General features: G+C 38.0%; 1 protein-coding gene across 1 annotated transcript; it reads left to right on the forward strand.

Moving 5' to 3' along the window:
- The first annotated feature begins 1,038 nt into the window (after window positions 1-1,038).
- DNAJB4 (DnaJ heat shock protein family (Hsp40) member B4) lies at window positions 1,039-21,773 on the forward strand. The gene is made up of 4 exons (XM_057417284.1): window positions 1,039-1,145; window positions 15,942-16,227; window positions 19,068-19,642; window positions 21,104-21,773. The coding sequence occupies exons 2-4, from the start codon at window positions 16,017-16,019 to the stop codon at window positions 21,335-21,337; spliced, it is 1,020 nt and encodes a 339-aa protein (XP_057273267.1). The 5' UTR covers window positions 1,039-1,145; window positions 15,942-16,016; the 3' UTR covers window positions 21,338-21,773.
- Window positions 21,774-25,694: the final 3,921 nt, after the last annotated feature.

Genomic DNA, 25,694 nt, shown 5'->3' on the forward strand with positions numbered 1-25,694 from the left:
TATCTGCTAGAAACCTGTATCTCTTAAGCACTCTCCATTTCCTTTTATTAAATGATACTTCTGTAGAGAAAATTATCCCTATGGGATTAATCCCTTCTTTTTAATATCTTAATGGAGTGGGGTGAAGATCTAACCCCTTAACACTGCGTGCTAACTGCAGTATTTTTTCAAGCGCGTTGCTGACTGGTAACAGCAGCACGTATTAGGTTATTCTGCTTTCTTACTTGCAAAAATTACTCATTGCCTGTTTTCTGAAATCTGCCTTTTAAGAAATTAAATGTGGTGTACTGGTAAGCAAACATTTGCACTGTGCTGCTAGAGCATGAGATCTTTGGTTTTGCTGTGAAAAATAAGCCTCACTTGTACAGTAACTTCCCCTTGCTAATGAGGAAAGTATAGTAGTCTGCCACTTCCAGAATTTTATTAACTAGTGAAAGACATAAGAGGTAACAGAGTATGGAATTTTAAAATGTCGCTCAGTATTTCTGTTAGAGGTTGGAGGAAGGTGTCTCCCTGAAGTAAACTTGTCAGAAAATGACATCTGTCATGGTTTACAGTCCATAGTTGTTGGGTTTTATTCAGTAATCATTAGACTAGAGCATTCTGGTAGATATGATTACTGAGAAAGAGGTACTTTGAATGAAAAATCCAACAAGTCAGAAAACTTTATGAGTAGTGTGGATTGTCATAGACTTAAGTAATGGATAGTCTGCAGGGAGGTTAACAACACTAAAACACAAGCAAAAAACCCCACATTTGTGTGGCTTTGAGTTGTTTTTAAAAAAATTTTGTGTATGCGAAGGAATCCTTACTTCTACCAAAAGTTAGTCTGGGTATTTTATATTTCTTAAATTAGCTTATTTCAGGTATTGCAAAAGCATAAGTGTGGAACTAACCCAAATCCTCTGCATAAACCAAGGCACTTCAGTGCATGCTCACATTTAGTTCTGTGTTTGTTTTTGCGTTTTTGTTGGGTTTTGTGTATGGCTTTTTTTGTTTGTTTGTTTTGTTTTGGGGTGGTGTATATTGTGGTTTTTTTTCTGTTCTTGTTTTTTTTTTCTCTTAAACAATTAACTTCAACTTTGCTCTCTGGTGACCAGAGCAAAGGGTAAGACAGTCCTGAAAGAAGTGGTTTGCTAGGATGGGTAGGGAGACCTCTCACAGGGTCATAAACTATTTCTTGTTAAGTTGCCTCTGCAACTCTCTAGGTACCATGTTTTGTTTACCTTTGCCTCAGTACATTAAACACCTCTATAGGAAAAGTGATTATGGTCTCTATCAGAAAAGGATAACCATTGTGATAGCTTTATATCTGCCTGCTTCTGCTTTCTGCAAGTCATTGTTGGTGTGAGGAAATTTGCAGTTGTTTTCTGATGAGTTCATCACTTTGGGAGATTTAAATCAAGCAGTCTAGGTCCTGACAGTCAGTTCATGCTCCTGCACTGGCAAAGGGTGTCCAGGATCTGCAACATTATTAGTAGAAAACTCCCTGTGTAACTGCTGAGAAAAGATTCAGCATGTTCTCTATATCCGAACAGCTGTTGATCTGTCATGAGCTTTCATATTTACCACGTGCACTGAAGAAGTAATTACAAATTTCAGATTTACAATTTGGATGTGAAAGAGAATGTATTGATAGAAAACCCATAATATTAAGCATAACTTAAACTGTCTACAAAACCTATACAATGCTTGTAAGTTCTCTTTTGAGAGAGATGGGGGTCAAGTGGAACAGTTCTTAGCGCTGAAATAATATTACTGTGCAGAATTCACCAACTTAGATCACCTACACAGGGTAATCTAAGTGACGGCCAGTTGTCTTCCTACCCAGCCAGCAAACACTCCTGTTATGCTTCATTCTAGACAGATGCACAGGCATGGTTTGTTACTGAGGAACTGGAGGGGGTAGGAAAAAGTATTTGTGTGAGAAGGTGGGAATGTTGAAAAGGAGGGGCAGCCTGCTCTGCTGCAGCTGCTGTCACATCTGCCTTCACTCAGTGATGATAATGTAGCTTTTTCCTTGCCTTTTGGGAGAAGAGCAAGAGTGAATTTGCTCCCTAAGCCCATATCTGGTCCCCTCTCTACCAATTTTTATGTAGTAAATTTCAAAAATCTTGAGAGATTTGGAGTCCTGGCTTACATTTAGTCATACTGCACTTAGCAAAGCAGTTTTACTGTATTAAGTAGTTGAAGAAAAGCTGTAGAAATACTGTAGATTGCTTACAGCATTTGTCTTCCACATTTTACTCTTGTTAATCTTGTGTGTTTTGATTTAAAGCTAGAATTGGGTTGGAGCTGCTGAAAGGAAATCTAATAGTAAAACTTTAAAGGGAAGAAGGGGGATTTGTCCTAAGGGTGCTGCTGATGTCTACCAGCAAATTTGATTCTGGGCTTGAGGACAGTTGAGCAGTAAAAGGCTGATGTGACTAGGATTTTGACTAGTTTACAGAAGGCTGTTAAATTTCATTAGGTGTGTCGTAAATTGTGTTCGACACTGTCCCACGCAACATCCTTGTCTCTGAATTGGAGAGACATCAGTTTGGTAGGTGGACCACTCAGTGGATAAAGAACTGGCTGGATGGCCACATGCAAAGAGTTGTGGTCGATGGCTCAGTGTCCAGCTGGAGACCAGTAACGAGTGGTGCCCCTCAGGGATCAGTGTTGGGACCGATCTTGTTAAACATCTTTGTCGCTGACATGGACAGTGGGATTGAGAGCGCCCTCAGCAAGTTTGCCAATGACACCAAGCTGTGTGGTTCGGTTGATACACTGGAGGGAAGGAATGGCATCCAGAGGGAATTTGACACACTTGTGAGGTGGGCTGATGCCAACCTCATGAAGTTTAACCATGCCAAGTGCAAGGTCCTACACCAGGGTCGGAGCAATCCCAGGCACAGCTACAGGTTGGGCAGAGAAGAGATTCAGAGGAGCCCTGTGGAGAAGGACTTGGGGGTGTTGATTGATGAGAAAATGAACATGAGCCGGCTTCAGTATGCGCTCGCAGCCCAGAAAGCCAGCCGTATCCTGGGCTGCATCAAAAGAAGCGTGACCAGCAGGTCGAAGGAAGTGATCCTGCCCCTCTGCTCTCGTGAGACCTCACCTGGAGTATTGTGTGCAGTTCTCGTGTCCTCAACATAAAAAGGACATGGAACTGTTGGAACAAGTCCAGAGAAGGGCCACAAGGATGATCAGGGGACTGAAGCACCTCCTGTATGAAGACAGGCTGAGAAAGTTGGGGGCTGTTCAGCCTGGAGAAGAGAAGGCTGCGTGGAGACCTCACAGCAGCCTTCCAGTATCTGAAGGGGGCCTATAGGGATGTTGGGGGGGGACTCTTCATTAGGGACTGTAGTGACAGGACAAGGGGTAATGGGTTAAAACTTAAACAGGGGAAATTTAGATTGGATATAAGGAAGAAATTCTTTCCTGTTAGGGTGGTGAGGCACTGGAATGGGTTGCCCAGGGAGGTTGTAAATGCTCTATCCCTGGCACTGTTCAAGGCCAGGTTGGATGAAGCCTTGGGTGACATGATTTAGTGTGAGGTGTCTCTGCCCATGGCAGGGGGGTTGGAACTGGATGATCTTAAGGTCCTTTCCAACCCTAACTATTCTATGATTCTATGAAATACCGAAGGGTAGATCTGAGAACATGCACGTCTTCCTTAAATACTGCTGAAGTATGCAATGAGACAGTGTGGATCACCATATAGAAAGAATGTAGTACAAAAGGCAGTTGGATAATATGAGTCAGCGTGATAATGTGGTCATCAGTGTTCAGATTCTGACTTGTTGGGGGGGGTGTGGGATGGGGATGTTTTTGTGTGAATGTCATGGGAAAAAAAACTTTTGAGAGCTCAGAGAATTTGTTTGCCGTTGACATTTGCAAACTCCTCCCAGATGGTGGAAAATGGTGGGAAGAAAAAGTGTGAAAGGCCTCGCTTTAAATTGGTTGATGGAGCTAAGGCATGGAAGTTGCATATGAATGAGAATTAGGAGAACAAATATGGGTGTAGTAGTTGTAGGGGATGGAATGTATCCGTCTGTCAACAGATCACTGAAAATTGTGCCTACAGGTTGTTAATAAGCCTATAAATACATAATTTTGTTAAATTAGGCAGTAATGTTCAGAATTCTAATCTCAAGGTGGGAAAAACTTGATTACTTTCTGGATTGGTGTACTTCCTAATTACATAGGCCTGGTCCCTACTAGTATTATTTCTGAAGCTGTTTAATTATATCTAACAATTGTATTTGTTAATTTGCGAGTCAGAGCACCTTATTTTTAACATAACTGTGCACGTATCAGTGTCAAAAGAAAAAAAAAAGAAAGCGCATAGAAAGGTAAATGTCACCCGAGGGTGAGGAAAGAAGGAAAAACTGAAGGGTTGTTTTTGAAGTTTTAAATTACTAATCCCTTCAGTCCAAGAAACTGTGATTATGACTGAAAATCCTCTTAAACTTTGTTGGTAGGGTTACATATATGTTCTGGGGAAAAGAATTGCTTGTAGTGAAGTTTGTGAATGTCCAAAGATATTTTTCTGTAATAAATCGATACCTAAAGATAGCTTAGAGAATGCTGTAGTCTGACTGCCCCTTCAGTATCAGGTGGTTAATAGTATCTTTGGGTAATAATTAAAAGACCAGTTGTATTTAAAAATGAGCCCTCAGTTACAGTGCTGCATTGACTTGGAAAGGGATGAATGTTTCATGTGGATGTCATGATAAGACTTGATGTGAGTGAAGAGCAGGAAAACAGGAGGTTCCATAAGTTTAGCTTAAACAGAAGACTATACACCTGTAAACCTTTTGACTGTGGATGGGTATTTCCTGTAGAGAATATAAAGAAACCTGATATAAGCTATGGTTGAAACATTTGAAAGAGTAAAGAACAACTATTTTGGCTTTTATTCCAGAACATTCTTATAACTAGGGCTGCCTTTATTTCTGTCTCCTGTAGGTGAACAGCAGTACATTCTTACTGATATGTATTCTCCTTTCAGGTTAAACAGTTGTTCTGACATCTTTTCCAGTTCTTGTCTTTATGCAGCAGTTAAGCATGTGTGTTTTCAGCCTTGCATGTGAAACTAGCTGCGTGAATCAGCAGCTGGGTGGGATTTTGACGAGCACACTCCAGAAAAATCATTGAGTGTGACCGTCTACTTTTGCTTATGTAAGAACAGTGTGATCACATGTCCACAGCAAAAATGTATGCAGTTCCTTATTTGGTAATGAATGAATAACTTTCATCTTGTTGGAGTATAATGACAATTAAAAACAATACAGTGTAGCTGAATCACTTTTCCAAGTGAATTTACTTGTTTTTGCAGTTGGCCTCTTCATCAAGACTGATAAAATAGCTTTCTTTTTCTATTGGGGGGGGGGGAACCATCAAATAGAGTGTGGATAGGGATTGTGCAGGCATCTTCAATCTACCCTTCACCCTCTTAACATGTGATCCATAACTGTGATCAGTGTCATGTTTATTCATATTTTTCTCTCAGCTGTTCTGTTTGCTGATAGTTTCTCAATTGTTTCAGAAAACAAGGAGGAAAAAATAACTTGCAGGCATGACTTCTCTGTTCCTTAATTATGGAACATGACTGAAGTAGTGATAGAACTCTAGATGAACGTATCGGTCTTCAGTTTAAACCTGTTGAGCATCCTCACCAGTAGGAAAATATTTCTGTAATGTATTATGTTCCATTAGTGAACGTTCCAAACTGGCAGTGTGTTGGGGCGGGTTTTATTTTTTTTAAAATAGAATGATTCCAAATGCTTAGTGATAGGTTGAGAACCATTGGAAAGAAAGACTTCGGGTTCAGAGCAGGTCATATCTGAGTTGTGCAAGTGCCAGCTTCCCAGAGATTTTTAGCTAAGAGCTAAACTGTAAGGACTGTCTTTATTCTACAGGTGCCCTGAATGCTCTGCTGCTGCTTTGCTGAGACAGCAGGTTGTGAATTATATTGTTTGGGGAAAGAAACCCCTTAAGGGTTCCTTTGTTGTGAATGAAGGGGTTGCTACCATTGTTAAGGTATACACTGGTAAATTGTTAAGAGGTGGCACCCTCCCTTATCTACAGGTGAAAGGCTAAAAGAGGAGCTGTTGTATGCTACTTCCACTGAAATATTATATTAACAGCCTGCCTATCTTAATGTTTCCTGGGTGATAAGGGAACTGTGGTAACTAATTTTATGTAGGGTATTGAAATAAATACAATTTAAAATGCCTTTAAATTGTTTTTTTCCATTCCAATTTCTTGAAGGAAAGTCAGCAAGGGTTATTGTGGAAACTAACACTATTTTTCCATTGTCCTTTTCCTGTTAATCAGTACATACCACTACTATTAGGTCACAGAAGTTCTCCTACATCAGGATTCATTTGGTGGAAGAGCTGGTAGGGAGCCAACCCTAGTTCCCATGGTCTGAGCTGATTGGCCTTCTGTCCAGTCTCGGCTGGCCCAGAGCAAACATTACTTTGGTTTGTGCCAGCTGGCTCTTGTCTGTGGGATGGAGAATGTAGGACTGCAGTAGTGTATGAGTTTGCTATTCTGTCTCTGTGCTTTTAGGGGAGATTTTAGCCCCTTCTGTGCTTCAGGAGTGGGGCTGAATCCAGTGAATGGTATGTTGAATTAAGCTTCACTTTTACTGAAAACAGGAATATTAGAAACATCTTTATACGTGTTACTAAGTGCTTCTTCTAAAAAAGTCTGTTTATTGTAAGCGGCACCCCTCTATGTCACTTAGTTGGAAAATAGTACAGGTATATTTAATATTTTTTGCTTATTTTCCAAGGTTTGTGTAATAAACAAATCTGTAGGTAGGACAATGAGGGCAGAGGTGTACATGTCCTTTTTATGTACTTGTTTTATAGGAACAGGTGGAGAGGTGGTAGCAGAGAAAGAGGAGGCAACATGGTTGTAAGTGGTACCGTGGATTGTAATTTCAAGTCAGTTTTAAGTAACATGCCTGTAGTGCATGTACATTAAAAAACCCCAACAAACCAAACACCCCAACCAAATAACACCCACCCCCCCAAAAAAAAAACAAACAAACCCCAAACCAAAAAATCTCACAACTGAAAAAAAACTTCAAACTGAAAAAGCAAAGCAAAAAGCTCCCACCAACTGTCCAGGCAGTTTTTTTGTTGGTTTTTTTTTTTTTACATATACAAAACAATACTCCAGTTTTATGGCAAGGAAGCATGTTAAAGAGTACTCATATACTTCCCTTCTAAGATGTTGGGTGGAGAAGACCTATAGCACTTGGCTGAACCCATACATTTGGACAGCACCTGTGTGTCTCTGAGGTTGACTACATAGTGCCAGTGCTCACATTTTAAGCTTCTGTGTTAGAAAGTGTTCATTCTGTCCAACGTGGAAGTGGCTCAATTACATTACATTGAAGTTTTAATGAATCTAAAGGTGCTCATCTTGAGCTCTGAACTGGTTGTCCATTAAGTGGTTTGTTTAGCCCACTAATTTGCATTTGAAAGTGGCCATAAGTAGATGCTTCAGGGAAGGTTAGAACAAAGGAAGCACATAGTTGTCTTTTCCCCCTTCCTAGGCTTCCAGATGTTTGTAGCTCAGGGACCTGGCTTCTCTGTCGAGAAACAGTGAATCTCTTCTATACTATTTCAGTGTTCCACTGAAACTGTTCTTGAGTTTTGAGTGTCCTTTAGCAGGTAATTCTCTCACTTGTAGACCTTCTTAATTTTGTTGTTGAAACTGGCTTCCGCTAGTTTCACATGGTGGCTCTGCCTTAGATGGGAGTAGACCATGAACAGTTCATGCCTCCTCCTCCTTTCTCCATCATTGGTAGACCTTGTAGACCTTTGTGACTTCTATCTTTACAGACTGAAGAGCTCAGGCCTCCTCAGTTGTTTCTCATGTGGGAGCATTTGCATAGCTTTGATCATTTTTTATGGTCCTTTTATGAACATGTTAAAAAAAACCACCCTACATATACTTGGTTTTGGGGAGTTGAAGCTAACAGAACTGTACCAGGTTATGCTGCAGATGTACTGTGCTGTTCCTATGATATTATAATGTTTTCTGTTTTGTTCTCAGTTCCTTACCTACTACTTCCTGGCACTTCTATGGCTTCTTTTGCTAGCTACCAAGCAATCTTGTTTGCTTTTTCACACTGATCAAAATCAGCAATTTTTTTACCTTTTATAAACAATATCTACTTTGTTATATGGTATACTGTTGGTGGTGAGAACACAGTGTAACTTGGAAGCCTGGGGCATACGTATAAAGCATATATATAACCAATAAAATACGTATAAAGCATATATATAACCAATAAAATACTCCTGTGTGACAGTATTTAAAACATACTCAGGGTCTGAGAATCTGAAAGATGTGCATTGTGTGTTGTACAGCAGTATGTTGTTTCTTAAAACAATTACTGGAAAGGCTATAAAACTTAATACATTCAAATAAAAAGCAACTAGTGTTGGTGGGAAACTGAACGATTACAAAGCCTCAAGCTGTTCATAATATTAAATATCTTTACTTGTTACACAACCAACATGGGAAGGTTGGCAACAAAGAGTCAGAAACCTGACTGGTACAGTGTGATAAATATCTGAGTAAGTCCAATTCTTTATTTGCATATGGGTTGTTTCAGGACAGAATTCCTTGAGTCCTTGATAAATTTGTGAGTGTGATGGCAGTCAGAGCCAAAAGTAGTTAGGACAGAAATCCAGATTTATATGTCAAATTGAAAGGAGGAGCTTTGACTCCTCTGTTTTTCTGATTTCTTTTCCCCAAGCTGGTATCTTAATAGTAAATTGCACAAAACTCATCAAAATAGAATGATCTCTTAGAGGAGAAGGAACTTCAGCTTCTTTATGAATTCAATTTTACTTTTTTTTTTTTTTTTGTAGTAACAGTGAGAAGATACTTCTCCTTACCAGCGCAGTACACCTCTTCATATAGAGGTTTACAAAAGTGTGTGGCAGCAGTGTTGTTTACTACTTGAAGTTTGTGATAGTGTGGTAAATAGGCGTAGTCAGTAATATGAGGGAACCTGTTAAATGTTTTGCATGATTGGCATTTTTCCTGGTTGACCAGTGTTTTGATGAAGAGTCCTTTACAGAAATTTATGTGAGTGGGAACTGGACACTGAATCTGAGTAAGGAATAGAAAAATACTTGTGGAATCTGTGTATTCTTTCCGAAGAGGGAAGCCTTAATCTGTAGAAGAAAATACTTTGTGTCTGTGTTGCTTTGTGTGACCATACTTAAGATATTCCCATTTTATTTTTTCCCCCAAGTGCAGTCTGGTACTTGACTGAAGTAGTTAATCACACTATGAAATAAGGGGGAGTTAGTTGCATTGTCATTGACACATTACATCATAACTGAGTCCTAAGAACTTTGCCTGCTTGCAAGAACATGTTCATTCCATCTCAGCAGTGGAAAGTTAAATCTGGAAAATTCTTCCAAGTGTATTTAATTTTTTTACTGTATTTTCCACTACAGTAGCAATTATGACTTAGTAGACAAGAATTGGGTATGAGAAAGCAATTCTTTGTTAATGACATATTAGTTTGCTATGTGGTGATAAGGGATCAGTGTGTATGTGTTGTTAGTGTCCTTGTGTTTTTGAAGATAGTTGTGACTGTTTGATATAATATTACTTGATAGTTAGATTTATTTTTTCTTTTTCTAGCATTGTCTGTATCAGAAATACTCAATTTCTGAACAGAAGAGCCCAACCCTGTAACTTAATATATAATAATAGTGAGTTTTAATGTGAAAATATGATGGGCATTTTCAGTTGTGCATAATGTTCCTAATTTTTCGTCTATTGTTACAGAAGTAACAAGAAAAAGAAAATGGATAAAAAAAATTGCTAGTGCCTGCTGTCTTGTCATATATTTTTCCAAATAAAATTGGAGGCTGCATGAATCACAGGCTTAAAAATTCATTTTGAAAGTTCAGAAGTGGTAACATTATATCTCTGGGTCATAGCAGTATGCATTTTGAGAGGTAACACTTGAACTTGAGCTATAAATTCATGTCAGCTCTGGAATGTGTATTTTTCACAAAAGACCTTAAAAACATGTCCTTCGGCTTGCTGACAGAAGCATAGCTTCATGATATTCCAGGAATATAATCAACATTATTTTGAAGCAGAACCACTACTATCAATATATTTTGTTGATGCTAGGACTGGTATTACTTAAATATAATGAATTTAATTCTCTTAAATAACTTTGTATCATGCAGTTTCATTTCATATGTCTTCCTGAACCAAAAATAATCAGACCAGTTCTTTCCAGACAATGCTATCGACTTTTTAGATATGGAAAGTGTAGTAGGTATGGGTCCTAGGAAGTACTGTTTCACAGTGACTTGGATATCTGTCTAATAGAAGGCAGATATTTTTGTAAAGCATGACTATACCTGTCCCACTATATGTCTTCCTTTTTAATCTGGGAGGAAATCAGAAGCCAGAAAGTCTTTTTAATGCAAGCTTCTGTTGTCAGTGAATTGCATTAAATTGCACTGTTGCATATGCCTTAGGAAAGAAATTATGGTTTATATAATGCATTAACTAGTGAGTGCTTCAGGGTGCATTTCAAATTGCATCTCTTACAAGTAGAGTGTTGCCAAGGCACGATGTATGCAAAATGAAAACATAAAATTATTGTGGGGTTACTCAAGAATGCTCCTTAACAAAGTTAGTGTCACTGTCTATTGTAACTTTATAATTCCATTATTATTTTTAAGTTTTTGTGGTATTTCACTTTCTTATATGATTATTTATATGTAAAATCAGCCCTAGATTCATTGTCTACAATGAACTTCGTACTTCCATCACAGTAGCAGCATGTTTCTCCAGAGAACGTGTACAAACTTGATAAATTTGGGTAGTTACTTGGGTATGAAGTGTGTGACTCCGTGAAGCTTTTTTTTTTTTTTTTAAGGGCTGTTGAATGATTAGAAAGGATTCTTAGACTCTGCAGATCTCACTTCTCACTTTGTTAGCTCTAAAAAAAACATTTCAACTATTTGTTGCTTCTGTTGTAAACTCTAGGATTTATTTCTATGTATGAAACTAGTTGCTGAATACTTCTGTAGTGAAATTAATGAATGGGGTTTGCTTGTGCAAGGTCTTATTCACAAAGTATAAATGTAGCTCATTTAACAACTATATACAGGTGAAGATGGTGGGGAGAAAAGTCATTGTCAAATTCTTTTTCTGTGGGAAAATAATGGATGGTCTTATAGTAAATTTTGTATATAGATGTGCGTTCTTCAAATTATTGTAGGGAGAGTGTAAATTTATTCCATTCATCAATGCGGGTTGGCAAATATTATGATACTTAATTGTGGAAGAGCTTTTCTGGGGAGGGATTTGGCTCCTCTGCCTTGACATTTATGTGCACATGTGTATTTATAGTTGTGATCTGTCTGGAATTTGCCTTTGTGGTTTTGTTTGCTCTTTAACGTGTTCAGTGATCTAGTCCTGTCTTTTTCAGTTTTGATTTGGAGGCTTAATAGTTGAGGAAAGCATAAGAAATGGCTTAATTTGTAGGAAATAGTCAACATTTTTATTCAATCTCATATATTCCAGGAAATAACAGTACTATCCTGCTTTGAAGCTTTTCCTTTAAAAAAAAAAAAACATACTGGTGTTTATTTATGATTAATCTAGAATTTCAGTTCAGTGTAGCTGTTACTGTGAATGTTTCCTTAATGGCAGTTCTTATGAATGCTTCTTTAAAGAGAGCAATGAATTCAGAGTTAATGCTACTCTTCTAAGACCTGGAAGTGGTATGACCTTGCTCCCACTGTTCTGCCAAAGTTATGATGTGTATCACTTGTCCATATGTATGCGAGTTGAAGTACAGTTGTTCAGAGTGAATAGTTGGAAAGATATCTTAAAGCCACAGTTATTTCACTGAAATAGTAACTCAAGTGAAATGCCGAATGTGAGTAGTCAAACTCAATCTTGGAAGTAAAGGTGAACTATCAAAGGAACAAGTTATGGCTTCCTAGCGTATATTTCATAAACATTTCTAAATTAAAAAAGGAATTCTTGTATTTGAAAAGTGAAATGTTACTTTCTCGGTTTTAAATCAAAGAAAATGGAAAATCTTCTAGATGAAAGTAGGCTTAAGTTAGGCAAGTTCTGTACCCTTTCAAAATTCTATTAATTCTGTAGTAAATTGTCTACTTGGCTTTTTAGTAATTTGTTATAGTTGAAGACACTTTTTTTTTCCAGATGACTTCAAAAAGCTTAAACTGAAATTCCCATTTTATGTATTTGGATTTTAATTTCGACTGTAACAAATAACATCAGTGTAAGGAAGCGTGGAACAAATACAGTCTGCTAACTTTCTCAGTGCATAAGAAGAGTACCACAACAGTATTCTGAAGTAGGTAGGGGACGCTTGGTTGGCATTTAAGCAGAAAATAAAAATCTTATTCAGACATATTGGAAGCGGAATCTTTTCAGTCTGTGAGAGTTTAAGTGCTTCAAATTCTAGGTGTTTGTGGTAACATATAGGGAAGACGGGACTATAGCAGTAAAAGTAAAGGGGTTTTGGTGGTGGTGGTAGTAGGCTTGTTTTCCTAAGCTGTTTTGGTTTCTGTTTCTGTGCTTACTTGAAGGGTCTGCAATGCCAGAAGTCCTTGTTGTGGAGAGTACATGAAGGATTTTCCTTCTTTTCTTTCCCTGTGAAGAGGAATGTGAGATAAAAGGACAAAATGGACAAAAAAGATTTGCAGAGATTAGATATTTAGACTTCTCAAAATCCACAGCTGTGATTCATTCTCTGTCCTTGAAATTGCTCTAATACTAGGAAGATTGGAAGGTGTAAAAACTTATCACAGTTACTGAATGGATTTCAGTGTCTTAAGATGTCATGGTATGACTGGATGTACCCAAATGGTAATTAGTGCCATCATTAGATGTTCATCTTGTGCATGCGAGTCTTGTAATAATAATAATTTTTAAAAGTGTTCACTACTTCTAAGGGAGATAGAGTCTCCTATTACAGATTGGTTAAAGAACTTAATAAGCATGTAAGAGGAACTGCAGCCTACATGTATTTCCAAAAGTTCTCTGATTACATGAGAAAAGGTTTCAGCATGGAAAAAAAGAAGGAACATGTTTTCTGGAAAGCCGTGCTCCAGTTATCCTGTCAACTCTTAGGAGATGTGAAATTCTAGACTGTAAAATTCATTCTGACGTGAAGATCCCCTTCAGAGTGGAAAAGTAGAAGTAATGAAGTCATTGCTGTACATCTTGCTCAAAATCCTAACTTCATTTTGGGAGAATAAGTTATCTAATTAGGGGTATAACTTGGCACTGATGCCAGAATAGCATGTTCCTCTCTGTAGGGAGAGAAAGGATGCCTGAGCAGTTACTCACTGTGATTGATTGTCAGAATGTCCCAGTGCAATATTTTTTTGTTACCAGAATTTATAAGTTTTGACATTCAAGGAAAACAAACTTGATTTAAGAAGAAATCCTGACCATTGTGTCTTTTAATGAAAAAGGGAGTGCTAAGCTTTGCTAATTGCAGCTCCTTCAGTATCCTTTTGATACTTAAAAGGAGACATCAGTGTTTAATATGATATTCTCAATTGGGAAAATTTCTTATGCCTTGTTTTTATTAAACTAGTGTATGCACCCTCTGCCATTTCCATTGACCAGAGGTTTTTAAAAAACATGACAAATACAATCCTGGAACTAGTCTGAGTTACTGCTGTTCTGAAAATTCCATTATATGACAACATGGTGACCTAAATGAGGTCCTTCTCAGACACTCGCTGGTGGGAGTACTTCAGGTGATGCAAGTTATAATCCCACTAGATGTTGCTCAAACCATACTATGGGAGCATAGATGAGCATAACTCCTTTCTCTGCTAGTTTTGCAAGAGAATTTAAGGCTGCTCTAAATCTTATACTGTCAATAGCGATGATGTTTGCTTCCTGTTGTAGTTCAGAGTATGATAACTGCTGGGTTTGGATAGTGATTTGTCCTATTTGCAACCATTTCCTGAGCCTAGTAAGGTTAAAACTGCCCACTAACACATGTAAGTAAAGTAGCTTCCTAGGGAGTGGTACATAAAACCAGCTGAAGCCTGGTTTTAATTCAGGCTGTTGCACCTACTGCTTTTCAAAACTCCAGAGCGGTGAAAATGCTGAATTTCGGATGCTAGTCTATGAGAATTCATCTGATCTACTAATTATAAATTAACAAAAGCAGCCCTTTCAAAAGAAAGATAAAACTAAAAGGGTGATTAGTGAAAGACTTAACTTTATTCCATGTGGAGCTGAGCAACAACTTCCTCCTTTAGCTGTAAAGGTTCGTTCTGTAACCTTGTATCTCTCAGTGTTCCAGAAATGCAAGTAAGTCCTGAGAGATTTGTTGGCAAGTGCAGCCTATTCCCTCTTTCAGTACCCTTTGGCCTCCATATATTTCAAATAATAACTACAGATATGCAAAAGTTCTTGCTTTCTCAAATACTGTGATGTAATCTCATCTTTATTCTGCCTTCATTAAAAAAAATAATATAAATTGAGCAGTTCCTGGATACATTGAAGAAATCTAGTCAATTCTATTGCAGAAATAGAAAAGGATAGGATCTAAGGAATAAAAGGGGGCTGACAGTGTCAACCTCCTCTAAGTTAGAGCAGATTCTGCAAAGCAAATTACAATGTTCCTGGAATCAGAAGGATGGTGTTCACTTGAGTTTGATGGTCCCTTGGCTGCTATATGCTGGCTTAAACTTTTTTATCATTAAAAGGCAGGCTGTTGAACTTAATTGTCTTAACACAAGTAACTTCATAATTGAACCTTGAAATGTCTGTGCAGGTAACTTCTAGATATGACCAAAATGGTGCATTTTAATACTTTGTTCCAGGGAGGGGTGTTTCTACAGTCTCGTCAGTCTTGAAGTTTATTGCCATCCTGACAAGTAGTGATAATTTCTTGACCTATAACTCTTAAAGAAGATCCAAAAGAAGTCTTGCAGGCTGAAGCTTCCATACCATTCTCTCTGCACTATGTATTGTAAAACAGATGCATAGAAACTAGGTATTTTTCTGTTGCTGACATCCAATTAGATGAAAGTTACCTGCTTGATGTATTGTCATACTTGTATAATAGTCTTGATGCTACTTCTTGTGTAGGAGGAGGTCAGGGCCTGCTACAGTTGAGTGGCTTGAGTTGTGGTGAACTGAATGGTGTTTTCTTCTCAGATTTGATTTCTTACTGCTTAATTGTATATGGCTGCAGTCAACTCTAGTGGAGGGTGGCTTAATTTTATTTTTAAAGAAATTAAGTCATGCTTTCTGAAGCTTTGTAGTTATCTTTGGTGCAAAATACTCTGTAGCCTTTGCTGGAAAGTGTACAAATCCATGTCGATATGTTTAGAAAACAGTTACATGTACAGCTGTCTCTATAGAAACAGTGAAGTAAAATGCTATAATTAATTTATATGGGCTATGGTATTACTGTTGGGGGAATTGCCTTCAGAGCAGACTGGATTCAGGCCTAGTGATGCAAGGCACTATCACACAAACCTTTAAACTTTCTAGTTGTTTGAGAAGGGAGGAAATAGAAGTTCAGCATTTTCTGTGTGTGTGTGTGTGTGTGTGTGTGCGTGCATGCATGCGCATGCGTATGTGTGAGAGGGAGTGAAAGCTATGCTGACTGTTCAGCTGGGGCAGTTGGGGAAATGACGTCCTGTATTATTTGTTGTTCTAGAAAGAGCAGAGACACGTACTGTAGATGGGAGGGCTCTAAAGAGGGCTGTGTCTTGTCCAGTGTGTATAGGTATTTATAAGTGAGCAAAGGGGGAAGGAACGAAATACAGAGAAGCTGTTTAGTGTTTCTTTAATGTATTAGAGAGTGTTGATTTATAACAGTTCTGTTTGTTTCGATTCCAAATTTGATTTTTTTTTTTTTCCTTCTCTAGCATCTCTTCGTTGCTAAGACACTGGACACTGCTTTTTCTATAGCAAGGAAAATCTGAATTTCTCCAACACTCAAGATGGGGAAAGATTATTATTCTATCCTGGGAATTGAAAAGGGAGCTTCTGAAGAGGATATCAAAAAGGCTTACAGAAAACAAGCCCTTAAATGGCATCCAGATAAGAACAAGTCTCCTCATGCAGAGGAAAAATTCAAAGAGATTGCAGAAGCTTATGAAGTGCTGAGTGATCCCAAAAAGAGAGACATTTATGATCAGTTTGGGGAGGAAGGTATGTATGTGTTATACTCTGGTCAGTCACTTTCATTATGTTAAATGAAGCAAAATGTGTTGATTTTTAGGCAATGCATTTGAACTGCTTGGAACTTTGACTTGTTAGCTTTTTAAATGTAAAATGGATTCAGAGTTTTAGTGCTGATACAGTTTTATTTTTTAATGTTTTTTTTTTTTAAGTGCCAAATACTTGACAGACAAAAAAAAAGTTAATGAATTGAAAAAGTTTGTATGATGCACCAGTAGCTTTCTGGGATCACTTACTGCTCTCTTCCCTTGCCATAGCACTTTCTGAGGTGCAGTTGAAAGAGATATGTTAATTTCTTAAATTTTTGCTAAAGGGTAATCTGCTTGATCTAGGTAGGGTAGTCCTGAGCAGAAGCCCAGGTGTCCAGTCCGTAGTTCTCTTTGGCTTCTTGCCTGGAGAGGAAAGAATTTGGCTTATGTCATGAAATACCAGAACAATTTTTTAGCTTTAATTGTAAACAGTGGTAACATGCCAAGAGACTGAGGCCTCAGAAATGTCATATTTATCCTAAAATGGGTATCTGGAGAGGATGACTTTTTTTTGGGTTTTTTTTTTGTTTTTTTTTTGTTTTGACCTATGTGACTTTCAGTCTTACGATTGAGCAACAGAGGAAGTCATTAACATCTCTCTCCTTAAATGTATGGAATCAGAAACTCCACATGAAATAATTACTTCTATTGTGCCAAGTCTGTCCCCTTGCTCCTTGGCATTTGCTCAGGGCCATGTTTGTTAATATAAAGGAGGACACTTAAATAGCAGTACTTCGGGGAAAATTATGGGTTCTTACGAATACATAATAATTTGGTCCTCTGTCATCCAGAGGTTTTATTAACATCCATAAATTCATGTAGAAGACCTTCAGTTTTTACAGTTTCTACAGAAGATGTGTAGAGAAGATGGGGTTTTTTGTTTTTTGTTCCAGTGCATGGGTTCAAAGCTTTAGTGCTGTTACTAAAACATCCTAGGAAAAAAGCATTTATGTAGATACCAGAGGTCTTACTGTTGCTTCTCGAGTCTTTTGCCGCCTTGCACTTCTTCCTTCTCACCCCCTGCCTCTTTTCAGTGTATCATCATATACCTGTTTACTCATTTGCATAATAAGTGCAGCAGCTCATCCTATCTACTTTCCTAAAATAGAACTTTAGGCACTTTCACCAAAGAGCTTGAAGTAAAGCATATAAAGCAGTGCAGCCTTTGGCATTCTAGTGTTGCATACTTGAAAACAGAGGTTCAAAATGTAGATTTCTGTTTATTTGGGACATAATATTAAACTGAAGTATGAATTTTTGAGTGGTGAATCTGGAAATACCTACTGAGCCTCAGTTGCTCTCTGGCCTCTTCAATTTCAGTGTAACTGGAAGTTGTGAGGGAAAGGCAGTGGGTAGTGTGGGAGGAAGGAGGAAACATCAGTGTTTTTACAGCTGGGAACTTGATGTGCCTTCAGTAACTTTCAGCTAGCTATTCCAGGAAGTGTCCTTCTACTATCACATTGAATCCACTGATGTGCTTGTTTTACATTAACTGTACTGTGACAGAAGAATGTACTATATGTTGCTAAGTACTTTTAATATTGTCTGGTGTTGAGATGGGGAAAGTTTCTCATCCTAATGTCTTGGTTGCTGTTGTTAACCACTATTGAGCTTAAGCACAGAAGGTCCAAAACAGCCGAAAAAACCCCAAACCAAACCCCTTTTTCAAGTTTAGGGAATGTATGCCTCACTAGTGTAAGTGTTCAGATTTTTATGGCTATGGAAGCAGGATAGCAGCTGTATTACTGAGCTGTGTAAGACTGGAAAAAAAAAAAAATCAACAAACCAAGCCAGACAAACATTGTAAGTTTAGAAATAAAAGTATCTATGATGAAAGGCTGAAAGTCTTCTTAATAAAGGTTTGAGAAAGTATCCTGAAATGGTCAGTGCCGGAGAACACTAACTATTAGGAGGAAATACTTGGAAAACACCTGTTGGGAAAGAGGCATTTAGGAAGAATAACTTTTAGCTGGGTTTGGAATGAGAGAGCAGGAAATGCAAAGGACTGTCCAGTAAGAATTGTGAGGGAAATCATTATTTGGAAGAAATGAAATGTAGATCTCTTCTTTTAGAAGATAGAAGAGAAAGAACAAAGCTATTTGAGAACATTGATTGTTTTGCACAGAGACAGTGACAGTATGTGCAAGATTTCTGTACCCAAATGGGTCTTAGGAACTTCAAGCTATTGTGATTTGTGGCTGCACTGAAAAAAGTTCCCATGTTTCTTACCTATTTTATATCATAGGAGCACAAGCAGTGGTAAGTTTAGGATGGTGAACTGAACATTATGAGACATATGGCTGCTTTACTATTGGCATGTTTTCACTCAAACTGAAAGGAAAAGAGGTAAAGCTGATTAACACAGAGCTAAAGCTGAGCTGCAGAGATATATTGCATATGATACTGCATAATTTTCCCCAGAAGTGATCTTGAAGAGGGATGCAACTTAGATTTTGCAGAACAAGAAAAGATCAAGTCTTCTGTTTTAAGATGCTAATTCTTTGAATAACTGGCTTCAATCATATGGAAAAAAAGTTTAGGTTTGCGATACTTGTTCTTCTGAAGTAGGGGTCATTCTAGAGCTTCAGACTTTGTTGCTGTTCAAGCTTTTGAGTTACTAGTTGGTACTGCATAGTCTATTGTTGAGTCCTCATTGAAAAGGAAACCTTTTACTCTACTGCAAAGACCTTTTGACTCATCAGTTCCAGTATCATTACACTCAACAATACGAAAACTTATGCTCATATTAGATTTGGTTTTAACTTTGCTTATTTGCCTTAGGTTTGAAAGGAGGAGCTGGAGGATCTGATGGACAGGGTGGTACCTTCCGGTACTCCTTCCATGGTGACCCACATGCAACATTTGCAGCTTTCTTTGGTGGCACAAATCCTTTTGAGATCTTCTTTGGAAGGAGGATGCCTGGTGGCAGAGACACTGAAGACATGGAGGTGGATGGTGATCCATTTGGTTCCTTCACTAGTTTTAGTATGAATGGTTTTCCAAGGGAAAGAAATACAGTTGGTAGTCAGTTACGTCGTAAACAAGATCCTCCTGTAATCCATGAACTCAAAGTGTCATTGGAAGAGATCTATCACGGCTGCACAAAAAGGATGAGGATTTCACGTAAAAGGCTTAACCCAGATGGTAGAAGTGTCCGAACAGAGGACAAAATTCTTACTATTGAGATAAAAAGAGGATGGAAAGAAGGTACCAAAATCACCTTTCCAAAAGAAGGCGATGAAACACCTAACACGATTCCAGCTGATATTGTTTTTATCATTAAAGATAAACCGCACTCTCACTTCAAGAGAGATGGATCAAATATTATCTATCCTGTTAAGATCAGCTTAAGGGAGGTAAGTTTCTCTTTTGGTAGAACTCTAAATATTTAAACCTGTTACAGTATGATACAATGGCTACCCTGTGCAGCAGCAGTAAACTTCTGGTGGGTTTGTGAGTTTTCTTGCTTTGGGTTTTTTAATAGTTTCACTCTAGTAATGTCACTGTGGCTACAGAGCACAGTTATTAGTAGTGGAAGCAGTAACTTTTGATAAAAAAATCTGAAATAACAAACAAATAAAATTAACAAGTACATCTAATATAGCATGCTCTTTACTGCTGTGATATGGTTGCTACTTCTGTACGACAAAGTAGAAATGTCTTAAATACTTTCACTGCCAACAAATTCTAAGTTTGCCTTTTTATGTCATAAGTTATTTCAGTGTGATTTCAGAGTACATGGAGATTGATTTCATGAGGATAAAGTATTGTGAACAGGTGTTATAGGAGCTATATATAACAACAAAAAATGGTATAGTTTTTTCTATATTCTGTTCCAAGTCAAAACACATTGGCTTTTAAAAGGAAAAATCAGGAATACAACTGAGCAGAGTTCTTAACAACAAGCCCTGATACATTCACTGTTTAAAAGATATTGTAGCTAAGTGTGTGTAATGTGTTTTTATTTCTTAATTAGCATTAGGTGGAGAAATAAACTTCTGTTTGCATTATAAACTCTTTGTGTACATGATGAGCTCCCTTAAATGATTCTTAACTAAATCACATTTGAAGTGAGTTGAGGCACCTAAAAAAGATGGAGAAAACACAGTGTTTAATGTTGATGTGGATAATATAGTACCTTCATAGATAAAAGCCTATTTAGACTTACTGTATTATGTAAATTGGACATTATCAGTATAGACTAATTGTGCTGAATCAGGTGATGTTGGAGGAATTGGAATGTTACCAGATCCTAGAAATGAAAGCAAGCTATTGGAAAAAGCAGGAGGTCTGTAATGTTTTAATTTTGATGCACTAAAATAGTTGTTTGCTTTTCTTTGTGCATTGCAAATGCTCTCTTAAGACAGCTGTGAAATTCAATGCCTCTGCTTACAGACACTTGTTCTGCAATGCTATATAGTATAGGTTGATAGTCTATTAGAGAAAAACCCCTGTACAATGCAAACACAAGAAATGGAATGGGACTCCTTCCAGTGGAAACTGAGAAGCTGGACATCTGTAGAGAAGTACGAGTTAAGAGTTCACTGTATCTCAACTACTTTCTTACTTGATAATATCTTTGAAGGGTATATAAGCCCATTACCAATCAGTGGCCATTGCATAAGATTAGTAATTCAGTGGCAAATTGAAGCTTTCCATTTTTGAGAGGAGCACTGTGTTTGAATCTTGACATCTCAGTAGTGTACAGTGGAAATACTGTTTACAATGCTAGTCTTTGCTAAATAAGTTAAATTCAGTTGTAGTTACAGATAAAGTTCTGACCATTTTTTTTTTGTCATGATCCAATTTTTCTTTAGGCTTTGTGTGGCAGCTCCATCAATGTGCCAACGATAGAAGGAAGAACCATACCTATGACAGTAAATGAAGTTGTAAAGCCTGGGATGAGAAGAAGAATTATAGGATATGGTTTGCCATTTCCCAAAAATCCTGACCAACGTGGAGACTTAATTATAGAGTTTGAAGTCATCTTCCCAGATAACATTTCTCCAGCATCAAAAGAAGTACTTAGGCGAAATCTTCCAGTTTCATAAAATGAAGACTGCATATGTCAACAGTTTAAATAGGACACTGGAAATGCTGAGGACTGGCAAGTCTGTGCTTTAAAAGTGCAATCTGTAACAACTAGTGGAATATTTGTTTTTTTTTTTTTTGTTTTGTGGGATGGGTGGGGGGGAAGTACTGTGACGCTGCATGACAAGTAAAGGGTTAAGTGCAAGTCATACAGGTGATTTCTGCAGTAAAATTTACAGGGAAAACCATTCATTTATTTTTACATCTTCCTAACCAGAAAAGTCTATTCATTATTTTGCCTAATGTAAAATGTAGTCGGTTTTTACAAAGTCAGCACATCTTTCTGATACAATACTTGAGCCTCCAAGTATTTCTTATATCCCTACATTATCTAGAACATTACCCATTTATACAGAAATTGGAGATAGTAATAAATAAATATTTTAAAGAGCAAAACATGAAAAAAATACCGTTTTTGTATGTTGCCTTCCACTGCACAAAGCATAGGCTGGGAAAATCAGCTTGGACTCCTGAACCACCCCCAGTGGAATTAAATCATTTTCCTTACTGCCCCAGAATGTTTGAGATATTACAAGTCTAGCAAAGGGCATGTGGCTGAAGGACCAGGAGTAGCCGTTAGCTATGGATAGTTCCTCAGCCTTCGGGCAGAACATCAAGAAGAGATTCTGCAAGTACATAAACAGCAAATGGTAGGCCTGCTGTCAAGTGGGGTAGGGAAGATGTGGTACTTGGTGCCTTCTTTACATTAGTCTCTACCAGTAAAACAAGCCTTTGTGGTTGCCAGGCCCCTGAGACTAGAGGGGAAGTCTGGAACATTGGTGTGGTAGGACCAGAATAGGGTGCATTTAAACTGAAAGTCTATGAGCCTGACAGGTTGCATCGCTAACTGTTGAGGAAGATGGCCAATGCCACTGCAAGGCCACTCTTAATTATCCGTGAATGGTCATGGAGATTGGGATATCTTCCAGTAGACTGGAAAAGAAAAAAATATTACTCCTATCTTCAGGAAAAACAAGAAGGAAGATTTGGGGAGCTACAGGCTAATCAGTTCCACCTTAATCATTAGGAAGGTAATGGAGAAATCCTCTTGGAAAGCATTTCCAAAGACATGAAGGACAAGAAGGTGATCAGGAGTAGTCAGCATAGATTTACAAAGGGGAAATCATGTTTGACCAACCTTATTGCCTTTGACAGAGACAGCTAGCTTTGTGGATGATGGGAGAACAGTCCATGTTGTTTACCTTTGACTTTAGTAGAGAGACTGATAACATACTGGTTTAACAGTGCAAGTGTAAAGTGAGGAAGACTAAGTACTGGCCAAATGAGTGAGCACAGGGGGGTTTTAATTAGTGGCACAAAGTCCATTTGGAGGTAAGTCAGTAATGGTTGTACCCTGTGACTTAATACTGGGGTCAATACTGTTCCAACACCTTCATTAATGACAGAGATTGTGGGATGGAGTGCATCCCTCAGCAAGTTTGCAAACCATATAAAATTGGAAGGAGTGGCTGGTAACACCAGATGATGTACTGCCTTTCAAAGCGACCTCATTGGGCTGGAGAACTGGACAGAGGATTCTCACAAAGTTCAACATGGGGGATTGCAAAGTCTTGCTCCCTGAGGAACAACCCAAAGCACTAGTACAACCTAGGAGCTGACTGGCTGGAAAGCAGCTTTGCTGAGAAAGACCTTGGGGGTCCTGGTGGACAACCAGCTGACTCTGAGCCAGCAATGCGCCCTTATGGCAATAAAGGCCAGAGCTTTGGTAGCAGGCTGAGGGAGATGATCCTTCCTTTACTCTTGGCACTGATGAGGACGCATCTGGAGTGCTGTGTCCGGTTCTGGGCTCCCCAGTACAAAAAAGATAGAAACTTACTGGAGCAAGTCTAGCACAAGGCTGTGTATGAGAGACTGGGAAAGCTGGAGCTCTTCAGCTTGAGAAAGAAAAGACTTGGGGGAGATCTTACCACTGCATATAAATACATAATGGGAGGCAGTGAAGATGGAGGAGCTAGGCTCTTCTCAGAAGATCTCAGTAACAGGACTGAGAGGCAGTGGACTTGAGTTAAAACACCGATTCCATCTGAAACACAAAGAAACAGTTTTTTATGTGAGGGTGGTCAAATACTAGAACAAGTTGACCAGAAAGGTTGAGGAGTCACCATCCCTGGAGATATTCAAAACCTGACTGGACATGATCCTGGGCAGCCTGCTGTAGCTGACCATGCTTGAGCAGGGGTCTCAGACTACATGATCACAAGAGGTTCCTTCTAACCTAAATGATTCTATGGACTTGGACTTAGCACTTGGTAATAGTGCTATAGGCCATTCTGCAAACCAGGCTTAGCCCAAAGATGGATGGAAAGATGCACAAAGAACATTGTAAAAGCATTTAGCTAGTGCAGGTATTTAAAGATCATTCTGATCGCAAGTATATGTTGTTTTCAGAGGCTGAATTTTACTCCCATGAAGAAGGAAAAGCCCAGGTCCTAGCTAAAGGAGAGCTTGCTTATGACACAAATTGGGGTGGGGGTTGCCCATGAACTTTAATATGCTTGAATTGAGTCTTTTTTGAATACAAATAGGAGTTACTTGTCTTTAGAGTTAGAAGATGCATAGGGAAATGGAGAGCCTGCCATAATAGTCTAGTTTTATAATACAGTAATAGGGCTGGTTCCCTTGATTGTGGTATGATTTTGGTTGAAAGAAATGCTTTGCGGGCATGCTTTATTACCTGAGTTTAAAATCGTAATACAGTATTTTAACAACACATTCAAGGTTTGGGAGTTTTTTTGGTGGTGAGCTTTTTTTCTTTTTTTTTTTTTTTTCTTCATAGGAAAATACGTAGGATTTGCTGTCAGCCTTTTCCCTGTGGAAATATAGTAGTTACCTGCTCTGTTAGGTAGCTTAAGAAATAGCAGCATTATATTCATATATGTGATTTTCTGCAGGAAAGTAAATCATATGAAAGTTGGGATTTAATTTTTACAATAACTTCAGTGAGCACAAGAATAATCCCATTCTGTTACTCGAAGGAATAGCACTTCTGGGAGATACTGTTCGAATCAATATTTCAGCTGCAGATCTCTTCATACAGTGTCAGCTAGCTGTAGTCTTACATCTATGAGGAACTAAATTGCTGGAGCAGTATCACAAAGGAAAAAAAAAAATTGCTGCTTAGTGCTTATGCTTATTGTTAACACGATATATTGTTTGTTCAAAAAATTCCCATTTCAGTATGTATTGCATTTCTTATGTGGTTTTTAAGTAAAAGATGTAAAGTTGTTTTTTAACTCTCTTTTGTTATGATGGCAGATGCTATAAGCTACACAACTTTAAAAGCATATCATCCTAAATTGCCTGTTCGTCAGTTTAAAAGCTAATAGAATTGAGCATTTTGTAATCCAGGGTCTTGTAACCGTAGTCAAACTTGTAAAAAAAAAAAAAAGTTACAGCAACTAGGACTATTTTTTGTAACCATCTTCAGGTAAGAGGATTAGTATTAAATTGAGGAATTGCAGTATCTTGTGTATTTAGAGGTGTATATATATATGTATAGCAAACTAAACTTTTTCAACTGTTTTCATGCACAAAATACAGAACTATATGACTGGTATGAAATGGTTGTATTTCTTTTCTTTTGGAGAAGTAATGTTTCAGTATTGGAGAGTATATGGAGAAGTGTATGTTTCAGAAAATAGCATGGGAGAATTAATATCTATCTAATCCAGGATTCACAAAAATCAGTATTTTTCTAATCAAAAAATGTGCTTAAAAACTATGTTTTAAACCTACTTGACTATTTAATAAAGGCTGCTTGGGAGAAGGAGGCAAATACTCAGTCACCTGCTGTATCTCTAACTACTGAAATACACGGAAATAAAATGGACATTCATAAAGTTGGGACAAGAAGGATAATTTGATCTCCTGAAAGCTTCTTAGGTGCCATAGACAGTAAAAATTACTGTGGAAGAGTTAATTCAACAAGTCTATGAAAAAGGTTCTTTAGAAGTAGAGGTTTTTAATTTCCCAGCATAAAACTTTAGAATAACCTCAAGCTGTTGGAAGAATAGAGCAAGCTACATTACAGCTGGTTTTCTTTTCTGCCATATAGCAATATGTGATTGCTCCAGAGCAGGCTTTCTGATGTCGTGAGGCTATTAGTATTCCACTCTTACACTGAGCCTCTTTTGTATTGTTGATGCTGAAAACTTGTTGAAGCCCATTTGTTGAGTGTGAAATAGATGTGGTTTTAGGTTTGTGTGAGTCCCAACCTGTTTACTTTGTTATGAAATTGGCAGATTCTAACTGTTAGTATCTGTTCTAACCACCTTCATCCCATAACTTTGTGTGTAG

Source organism: Pezoporus wallicus, unplaced genomic scaffold, assembly GCF_028554395.1.
Source record: "Pezoporus wallicus isolate ANWC-B61680 ecotype Strahan unplaced genomic scaffold, APGP_CSIRO_Pwel_v1 contig_5908, whole genome shotgun sequence".
Classification (NCBI taxonomy): domain Eukaryota; kingdom Metazoa; phylum Chordata; class Aves; order Psittaciformes; family Psittacidae; genus Pezoporus; species Pezoporus wallicus.